Raw genomic sequence first — 11159 nt, 5'->3', positions numbered from 1 at the left:
AGATCCCAGACTCATGATTTCTGATGGTTCTGGCATAATGTTACAGAGACAAACTGGTGAACAGCTGCGAAACCGCAGTAGCGTAGCACATTCATCAGTTAACATTTCTCTGCCTCTCGCTGCTTCTCTCCTCACTCGTCAAACCTGCTATCAGTTCAGCAGGTTTAGCTGAGTTGATTCTTAAATGAAAGCTATGGCTCAGTGAACGATGCATACATTTAGAAACCAGATAAATGTATCAGGTGTGGCTGAGTTACAAAGTACAACACGTTAACATCAATTATCGGTAATGTTGCGGCTATGTTTGGGCACATTACTGTTGACTTGTCCTCATACACCAATGCTTACATGCTAAGTAATAGCTATTGTATACTTTAAGGTTATCCACAATCAACTGAATCATCACAATACTTTAATACTTAAAGCAAGAACTAGTAGTCATTGTTACCATTTTCATTTCTATGTACTACATAAAGTAGAGACTGTTTTCTTTTGATTCTTTTCAATGAAACAGACTGACAGAGGCTAGGAGCTGAGCTGACAGAGCAGTGCTACCCCTCGCCTGATCCAGTGTTCAGCCGGCACGTTGGAGTTGAGCGTCATGGCGATGACATAATTGGTGGAGTGGCCGGTGGTGGACAGGGTGCCGCGCCGCTCACTGGTTTTGTAGACGGGCACCACGTAACACATCCTCTGGGGAAGGTCCTGTCGTTTGACAGGCTTCAACCACATCTGATGGAGAGAGAGGAGACAGAGGCATTGGAGGGGGCGACCGGGTCAAATGACAAGATTATAAATTTTAAGCTGTGGCTGCCACATTCGCTCACTCTACCTCCATTAGCTACTTCAGCAAATAGTCACTGTCATTTAGAGGCTATTTTCCATTCAGAAACATTTGACTGGTGGAATAATTATACTGGCAAATGAAATTCTCTACGCCTCCGCTGACAAGCAACAGAGTTAACAGTCTTGATTATATGAAAAGTGCATGATGATGAGTGGATGTGGGTGTTGTGAAAGAAACAAAAAGGTTCACAGGTCAGGACAGAAAGCGACACATAAAACTAACCTGGATCTTCTTTTTTTTAACCCAAATGTTAACTTACAAATTGGAACTTTGGGGACATAAACTTATAAAACAATAGCATTAACAAGGAAGAGTCCCCATGGGCTATTAAGAAGTCTTGGTTATGCAAAAGAGATAAACTGGGACACATTTAAAAAAAACATCTTTAAAAGGAAAAACAAAAACAGCTTGTTGAGTTGCAGCCAGAAAAGTACTCATCTGGTTCCATAACGGGCGTCTCTGTTAGGATTTGCATTTCAAAGCCAGCCCCTCCCCCGCCCAACACGCACACAAATAATAAACACATTTTTAATTAAGTTCCGCTCGAGTCAAAAACTGATTCTGTTAATAACTTGGCCTGAAATGTCTGAATATTAAAAAAACAGTCTTGTGCATTATTCATAATCACTGAATGCATTGTGGAGAAGAGAGAACAGAGGGAGAAAAAGAATAAAAAACTTGATCAGTCCTCGCTCTCTGCCACTGGCACTCTGTTTCCATCACTGTCAGTCTGCTTTCATACACCGTATCAAGCTCAGTTAATTAATAAAAGGATGAGAGAGCAAAGGAGCGAGGCTTCCTTCAGGCACAATGCTGCTGCTCAGAATCAGGTCCTGAGAACGAGGAGCTGTGAACATCCTCCTGGGTAGAGCTGTGGCTACAGGATGGAAGCTGTTGTTCACTTTCTCCTCAGAGACTCAATATCGGTCTCTGATGGAAAAAAAAACAGCCGCCTCGTAGGAGTTTACAAGCTGAATAATGCTGGAATCTGCCCCATTTTCATAATTCGATATGTGGATAGATATTATCTTTTGTCTCGTTTGACACCCAGAGGGATTCGCAGGAGCAGAATCAATAGGTTCCTCCCCTCAAAATTTATGTAAGAACATGTTATGCAACTTTCTTTCTTTTTTTTTTTGCCTGGTTGCCTGCAGTGTTTTTCACCATACACTGCCAAGCTATCTTACACCAAGACCTAATAGCCGCCCACAATGAGGAGTCAAACCAGAACAATATAGAAAATGTAAACCCACACATTTCTCTCTGCAGATTTTTACTTTTAGTGATAAAAAGTGCTTTTAACAAAGCAAAAATTCTGACAAATTCGCACCTCAACTCTTATTCCAATTCCAATCAAATGGGGATTCCCAATTCCCCATCGGGTAAAAGGTATCTCTAAGGTATTGATAAAATGTTAAATTTAAAAAAGCCCTCAACTTACACTCCCAAAAAAGTCCATTAACTTTAAAGCCAACTTGGAACAGCTACTATCTTGACCTTCAGGTGAAACTATTGTCACCTGTATCTTTTTTTTTACATTTTCAGGTAACCTGGTTCAAGATCTTTGAGTGATTTAACTCAGCTGTGGTGCCCACTGACATATTCTACAACTTGGATCAGCATGAAACTCTCCTGGTTGAAACATCAGTCCAAAAGATTAACAACTGTGTTCGACAACATCTGGTTCTTTGACAAAAACTACAGGCTTGTGGACATAAAAACTTCAGGGAAGAGGTTAACTATGACTCCCCAGGTGCATTTCAGCAAGAAACATCCATCCAGAGCTTAAAGTTTTTAGCATCCCATTCATATGGCTATGATCCTTGCCTCCTACTGGCTTCTCTCATACATGCATTTTGTTACAATATCCAGGAGCATCCTGTGTTTCTACATTGAGCAACACTGAGGATATTGTTTAAAGAGACATTTGAAAAGGTAAAACACTTCCAGAACCAGCAGCATCTCCCATTTCACATCCATATTTCAGGCAATTGGGGATTCAATCAACCAATCAGAGCTCAGTAGACAGGATAAAGAATCGTCTGCCTGTATAGCTTTTTAGCTACATCCATGAAAAGTAGCAGATAGACAAATTGCCACAAAAATGCTAACAGCATGGATGAGATCGACACAGCTGCACAGGGTGGTGAAAGCTTACAAAAAACACACAATTGTATTATTTCAATCATCATGAAACACTGCTCCTCGCTAACGCCATTACAGCCTCCGCTTTGACTGAATATGACAGTTAGACAGATTCATCACTCACTATGGGCTGGTCATCGCAAACAAATGAAAGGAAATTAGCAAACATGAACATGATGTCAGGCTGAAGGAAGAATGTGGGATAAAATGGAAGCTCTGTGTGATTATCAGGCCATTTCTGAGGATCCTAATCTAATATCTGTGTACAGTGTCTGTGTGCTGTGAGTGCTCCTCACCACGGGCATGGGGTCATGCAGCACTTTGGGGTATGACTCAGCAAGAAGTTTGGTCTTTCTGTCCCAGCGGGCACCATCAAGAAACAGCCCTCTGATGTACACACCTGTGTCACACACAAACAGAAGCACAGCTCGGAGGCATTAGAGAGGCAGCTGTTACTATCACATAAACATCACCAGCTACTGTCTATCCTGTGACTACGATGCATGCTGGCCCTTTCAGGAACCATAAAACTTTGTGAATCACGCTGAACTGACCTCTATATCGGTGTCTTTTCATAAAGCTAATATGAGCTCTCCTACTAATAGGATAAGAGAAAAGGGTGAGATTTGGAGATACCTGACTGTCTGCATCCTGTCAGTAGCACACACCTAAATGCACAAACACACTGTCAGATTTGTGGCTGTGTTGGTGTGATGGCGCCCCAGCTGGGGACTGATTGAGGGTGAGGCTTTATGTGGGGCTTCGACTGAGAATCTCACTGCAGAGCTGGAGGCACAGCGAGGGGCTGACGCAGGTCTGCATGCAGACGAAAGACAGGGAGGCTTTGCTTTAACTTCCTCTCTCACTTTACACTCTGCTGCTCTCACATTCAGTCAGCCGAATGTCAGTTTTCATCTGTTTGTCTCTTCTCTTCCACCCACTGCTCATTTCACTTTCTGCTTAGAAACCTCACTTTTCATCCCCTTGAAGCATTTTTAATCCGTTTCTGACTCCTCTTCAACTGCTCTCTCTATCTTCCTGGTGTCTTTTCTTCACCTTCATTAAAGTAGGGGGTGGTTTGCTGGATAGGGCCATTTTATCCAATCAAAAGCTATCCAGATATCCTTCTTTTACTATTAAAGTACCATCCTTGCCTCTGTCTAAAAACACTGTTTTACACCCAATCTTCTCCAACACCCCTGTTAGTATCCTACCATTCTCTGGGGGCTTTTTATATTGTTTGTCATCCAGGACCTCAAAGTCAAAGCCAAGCACATCAATAGGGACGGTGTGTTTCCTGGCATAGTTCTGCTGGCTGCCTGTGAGGAAGGCCTGGGTGAAGAAGAATCCTGATACCCAGAATACAGCAGGCGTTCCCTGCTCATACCAGTCCTGAAAACACAGCAGGTCAGAGAAGAGAGTTAAAACATAAAAGAAAAAATACATTTAAAAAAGCACAAATGAACAACAAAACACAATGTATGGATAGCTACTGCAGTACACTACAATATGGTTAAATATAACATTCAGTTGATTATGTGACTGGACATTTTACAAGTCTACCCACTGAGAGTCTGCAGCCATGCTAGCAGCTCTGTGAGGCTGTACTTAGGCACAGCCGCGCTATGAGCCAAACGCTAACATCAACCTTCTAGCATGCTCACAAATACAATGTTACTATGCTGATGTAATATGTTTGCTAATGTTTGCTATGTTCGCCATCTTAGTTTAGCATGCTAATTAGCACTAAAGACAAAGTACAGAGGCAAGCGTCTTAAGTTTTGCAGGCATTTGGTCATGAAGTGTTGGACAAGTTGATGACAGTTGTTGATATATTTCAGTCTGGACTGCGGTAGTGGACCGACTAGCACAGCTAAAAGCAAATATGCTTATGGACCCGCCAGTTCAACAAAGTCACTCTCTTGGCAGCCCAACCGGCTGACTTTTTCATTACCTTTGCAGCCCTGGACCCCAGCAAACAAACAACAGGACAAACAGAGAGATTTACATTCACAGATACAGATAGTGAGTTAATCACTTCTGTCCAGAAGGACATTGTGGAATTAAGGACCCACAACCACACCAGGTTTAGAGGGAGTAACGATAAGCTCTTTGGAAAGTTTTTGAGGGAACAATAATTGCCAAGTTCACTACACTACAGTGTACTTTAGTTAAGCAAACAAAATAAATTATGTCTTTGGAAAAATCGTTAATTTGCTGTGTTCCCAATGATCTGTTCTTTCCTGTATATACACAGGAGGACTAAAACAGACATGAATTCAAGTTGGACCATCCTTTTTTTTGTTTTTTTTTTTTTAAATATTTTCCATTTTTTAGCTTTTCGGTTTATATGAAAGGAAGATATGCTTGTTTCCTGTATGAGGTGAGAAGAAGAACAAGACTGGAAGCAGGATGAAACAAGCCTTTTGAAGTTCCTTCAAAGCACATTTATGAACTTCAAAAGCTAGACCTGTAACCTGAAACTGGACCTGTGTAACATACAACTATATTTTCAGTAGCTGTGGTACTATTGAAGCTAGGCTAAAATGCAGTGGAAAGTAACTACATATATTTACTCAAGTACTGTGCTTCAGTGGAAATTTGATGTACATTTACTTTACTTGCAATTTATGCAACTTCCTTAACATCACATTTCAGAAGCAAATACTGTTTTTTTTATTCCACCACATTTGTCTGACAGCTTTAGTTACTTTTCAGATTCAGTCTCTTGCTGTTTAGTGAAAGCCGAGTATCTCCAAATGTAGTGATTTTTAATTTGATTTGTTTCTAATAAAATGAAGGATTACTTGTTGGGAAAATTAACCTACTTCTTAAATCAAACTATTTAAAACCCTCTTGGATTAGTTGGGAAATGTCACAAAGTTGAAAAAAGGGCTTGTTTTTCCGAGTTCATAAGGAGTTGACTTTTCAGAGACACGTGGTTCTCACAGAAAAAAACAAACTTATGGTGATCTTATAGAATATGATGCATGGCTGTACATTAAACTACAACAACAGAATATAAAGTAATTAAAATTAGCTCACACTTGAATATCTATAGTAGTAAAATGCAGCATACACATTAATGCAGCAGTAGTATGAATGCAAAAAGCATAAAGCTAAAGTGGAGTATTTTGACAGTGTGTGTTTTTCTTCACTTGTTAAAACAGCAAAAAGTCAAGGTATAAGCGAGCTGTCCTAGATAAGAAACCCGTGACTTTCCAGCTCACCCTGTGGGGAGTCATGGGTGGACATTCCAGAGACACACAATACATTCTTTTCACTCCAATGAGTTTTGATGAACAGGAGGAATACAGCACTTCTCCAGTGGAAGCAGAAAGGGAAATATGGGAACTGACGAAGTTCACTTTGCAGACTCACATGTCTGGCATGGGTTTCCTTTACCAAATCTGCCCATGAGTGAAAAGCATTACTAGATCGCCCCTACCTTCTACGTGATGGTAAGTGAAGTGGTCTTGTGTAACTCAAGTGTGACAAAGCTTAAGGCAGGATTTCAATTCAGTGTAGAGGGAACAAAGTGTACTGATGTAACTCGTGATACTAGCTCCTCACCTCTGACAGGTCAAACATGGTTCCAGAGACTTTTACAGTCCATGTCAAGGTTTGTGGTGGCCCAGTACTGTACTAAATCTTTCTATTTTGTTTTTTTCCTTTAATATTCTTACAGCATATTGGCGTTTTTTGAAGAATCCCCTTTTTAATCCCCTTTTTATTGTATCCACACTAACAACTATAATGATTACAGTTCTTAGAACACTGCTTTAAAGGACTTTTGTTAGCTCCTACTTTCTCAGCACTATGGGAAGGAGTGATGCAAGTAATTGGCCCAGATTTAATAGTATGCTGACTGGTCAAACCCATAAGTCAATGCAACATCGTCAACCACCATTTTTAAAAACCTGTGTAAGATGTTAGCAACAGCTTGTGATGGTAGCCTTAAAACATGGAACATAAGACGGACAAATGAATCAACAGTGTAGGCTTTGTTGTTGCTGCTGTATGTTGCACAGAAGTGATGTTGCTATACCAACAGCAGTCCAGCTCACGTCACTTCTGTGTTCCTGCTGGCGATGTGAATGCAAATGGAAGAACAGCCCCTGGAAGTATATAGTTCTCAGGGGAGCTCCCCAGTGGGTAGTTCCTCTCAGAGACTCCCCAGAGCTGTTTGTTGAGAAAACACCATATAGTGTGTAGCTCAACATTGGTGAAAAAACATTATCCTAAACAAAGACTTAATCTGATGGTGCAGTCTATTACACATCAGCTTTTAAAGCAGTGTTTTCCATGTTTTTGTTTTTTCCATGTATGCTGACTGTTTTGCCTTTCAATGGGGAGTGGCCACAATATGTATGCACTCATTTGACTGTGCTGTGGAGAATAATTAAGAAAGTTTTCTTTTCTAAATTTCCTTTTTACAATGAAAACAATAAAGTAACCATTATGTATATTTATTCATACCAGTCATTATGACGGACCCAAAAACATTTTTCAGCATCTGATTACGGCAGGTTTCAGTACCTGTAAGAACTTGAGTCGCTCCAGGAAGTCGCTGATGTAGCTCCCCAGCGGTTTGAGGCTGGGGTAGGACTTCTTCATCCACATGCCTGGGACACGACCCTTCAAGATGCTGCTAACCACCTCCTCCAGCTCCGCAGACATCACCACCAGCCCCTACACATGAGCACACACACGTGATCAACATCTTCACTACTTGAAAATGTTGTTAAAGCCCTGTTTAACACTGAATCAAATATGAGAGAAATTCAAGCATGCCACTTAAAAATGTCTCTCTGGAGATAGGTGACAGACAGCCACATAATGGGAATCCTTATCACTCAGTGGGGAGCCTTTGATACCAGTATGAAAGATGATGTGCTCATTCCCCTTCCTGACTCTTCATGCTCTCCCCACTTCAAGCCCATGAGACTGGTGTATCTCAGGAGGAGAAGAAATGTGTATGGAGTCTGTTTATTAAACAGTGTAAAGATACACACACGTGTTCAGGCATGGTCTGAATATGGTGTAATTAGGCGTGCAATACTACACATATTCAGGCACATATATTCAGAAGATATCCTGTTTGGTCTGTGGTTTTAACTACATCATTCTATGAACTAACTAATTACAGTCTTAGTCTAATGCAGTCTAATTGCAGGCTGTGTCCTGGCATGTGTGAAATCTCCAAACACTTGGAAATACAAAGTCAGAATTTCTTTGTTTTGTCTGAGGATGTTGTGGCCTAAATGGATACTTTTACTTCTACAAGTGTGTCTCTTGGTGGCATTTTGGGGAAAAAAACACTGATTAAAATTATGTTAAGGCTTTAAGATAGCTATATTTGGGGGTCTTCTTTTTTTAGCTACATCCATCACACACAGCAGTCCTGGTTCCTGCCAATACTTAGTCTTCCCTACTACTTAGGCACTCTTCCTCATCATTTTTATGGATCCAGTGAGTGCAAAAGCAAAACCCTAGTTTCAAATATTCATTTAGAAATCTGACATCATGTACACACGTTCTTATTATGAGCAATGTTACGGCGTGGCTCGCGGAGATGGCCATTTTCAGTCATCAAGCCACTTTGGTCCACACTGGAATGTCTCCACAGCTCTTGGATGATTTACTATAAAATCTGGTGCAGACATTCTCGAGTGAGGATGAAGGCCATAACTTTGGTGATTTCCTGACATTCCCATCAGCTTCAGCTGTACATTATGCTTCAGACTAATGAGAAAAACCTAGCATGCTAACACGCTAAAATAAGATGATGAACATGGTTAACATTATACCTGCTATTCTCTGAACATCGACATTGTGAGCATGTTCGCAAGTTGACATTAGCATTTAAGCACCACTGTGCCTAAGCACAGCCTCAGAGAGTCACTAGCATGGCTGTAGATTATAGTGTACAGTCTATAGTCTGGGCCAAAGGATGTGGCATGAATACATAATGGCATAGCAGAGTTGACTCAGTTCTCTCCTTTGTGCTACAGTGGAAAAGAGCACTTTCTGAGAGAAGGTCAGGAGCACTCGTTAATGATTTAGAGGTTTAGGTGGGCTGCTTCATCCTGTTCATTCCCACAAGGTCAACAACATTTCTAGAATATATACATTTCATTTCATTGCTTTTTAACTTTGCCTAGTGTGTTGTCGAACAACAGTGCCTGTAAGATACGAAATACAGTAACACACTGTACATAGACTTTCAGGAGGAAGCAGTTCCTCTGTATGGTGGCTATTGGCCCGAAACTTTCACAGTTACTGTTGAAGTGTTTCCTTTTACCAACAAATTATAGTGTTAAACTAGTGTATTTGGAGTGTTGTGCAGAATACTTAAGTATCTGATTTCTGAAGATTTATTACCAGAGTTTCCCCTGTAATCATTCAGTAGAGGTGTGCCTCCTCTCATGAAATATTGCTTTCACTGTACAAAAATGTAAAATCAATGATGATTCATCATTTGGCCTTACTGTTTATCCAAAAAACACACATTTAGTGTAATTTCAGTAGATTTGGCCAGAGAGTATCACACTGTGAGTATCCAAACAACAAGTATCACAGAAAATGATAATTTGCAAATCCTTTTTGGCATCTACTCAATTGAAAACAGTACAAGGACAATACTTTTAATGTTTCCCCTCACCAACGTCATTGATTTTCATAAATATATGCTTATTCTGAATTTGATGTAGCAACACGTAAGCTGGGACAGTGGCAACAAAAGATGACTGGGTATGAAAGGAGCATCCTCTAAAGGCTCAGTCACTCACAAGCAAGGGTGGAGTGAGGTTCACCGCTTTGTGAACACATGATTGTATGAAGAATATTACTATTTTAATATTACTTCAGGAACACTTCCTAAACAGCTGTCATGTCAGTTTGTTTGCAAATGATTGCATTCTGTTTTTATTTAAATTTTACATATCCCAACTATTTTCAAACCAGGGTTGTAAAAATATAATAACAACATTTTTTCTCTACAAGGGCCTCCTGTGTACCTTTATGGCCTTCTGAATGTTGACACAGGAATCTCGGATGGTGCAGAGCAGGTTGTTGAAGCGGCCCATCTCCTGCACGAGCACTGTGTTCATGCTCTGATTGTAGCTGGTGGGAAAGCGCCTCATCGCTGCCTCCAAGTCAAAGTCTCCAGGCAGCTTGCTCAGGATGTCAGCTGCCACATCAAAGACCATGTCATCTGAGGATTTGGCGTCTCCGCCTGAAGAGCGGGACTGATCAGAGACACAGAGCAACAGAGGACGAATGAGAAGGGAAGGCAGGACTTGTGGCTCGGATTGGTTTGACAGTTCATAGCTTTTTGGGGAAATTATCTTTGGCTGTCTTTGACTTGTCAAATGATGTATTCCCTTTTCAGGACTCTTTCGCATTGGTGCTATTTTGGTCCCAAAAAGACCCTCTTGTTAAGAGGTTCTGACTTCTGACTTGACTTTGCTTATATTTCATTGTCTTTGTTCGGAATTGATTCAGATTTATGCTTTCAAAATAACAGAGAATATCAGAGTAATATGACCTAATAATTTTACATTCCTTTTCTTGATTTGACATTTCCCAGGCTAGCCTCCCGCTATCACTGTAATACCACTGATGATGAGATTCTGAGCATGCACACGTATTTACTGGTATCCCTGTGTGAACAAGCACACACACACGCACACACATGCATGCGCAGGCACACACACACACACACACACACGCACACACACGCACAGCACCTCATAATAAGACGGAAGCCTTCACAACGTCTCCCCTCCATATTCAGAGAAATTTGACACAATCTTATCAACAATTCTAATAATCATTCATGCTAATAATCATTCACTCTAATCTGTGATTTTTCCGCTTTCCTCTCAGCCCAACTTGCACCATTTACCTATTTGATGCTCAGTCACTAGCCAGCGGTAATGGATAATCATTGGCTAATGGCACTGGGGTTACAGTAGCGGAATGACAAATAGCTGTTTCATTCCATTTGGAGCCTCTCCCTGTTTATCGGTCATTGAGACTGATGAGAATGTATTAGATGCTAATAAAGTCCACACATGACTGAAGCCATTATTAATCTTGTTGAAAGGAGTTTATATGAATAAATGCCAGACTCCATTGAGCTTTAATTTTAACTTGAAGTCTA

The 11159-nt window shown here is 40.7% G+C and overlaps 1 protein-coding gene across 1 annotated transcript in view; it reads right to left on the bottom strand.

Moving 5' to 3' along the window:
* Positions 1–525: 525 nt before the first annotated feature.
* dnah7 (dynein, axonemal, heavy chain 7) overlaps positions 526–11159 on the bottom strand; it is a 71861-nt gene continuing 61227 nt past the window's right edge. The window contains exons 62-66 of the mRNA XM_041950039.1: positions 10012–10242; positions 7532–7684; positions 4207–4384; positions 3289–3392; positions 526–732 (exon numbers count right to left, since the gene is read on the bottom strand). Coding sequence (XP_041805973.1) covers positions 526–732; positions 3289–3392; positions 4207–4384; positions 7532–7684; positions 10012–10242 — 873 coding nt within the window. The remainder of the gene's footprint in view (positions 733–3288; positions 3393–4206; positions 4385–7531; positions 7685–10011; positions 10243–11159) is intronic.

This window comes from Chelmon rostratus, chromosome 13, assembly GCF_017976325.1.
Source record: "Chelmon rostratus isolate fCheRos1 chromosome 13, fCheRos1.pri, whole genome shotgun sequence".
Lineage (NCBI taxonomy): Eukaryota > Metazoa > Chordata > Actinopteri > Chaetodontiformes > Chaetodontidae > Chelmon > Chelmon rostratus.
This window is presented reverse-complemented; position numbering and strand designations above follow the sequence as displayed.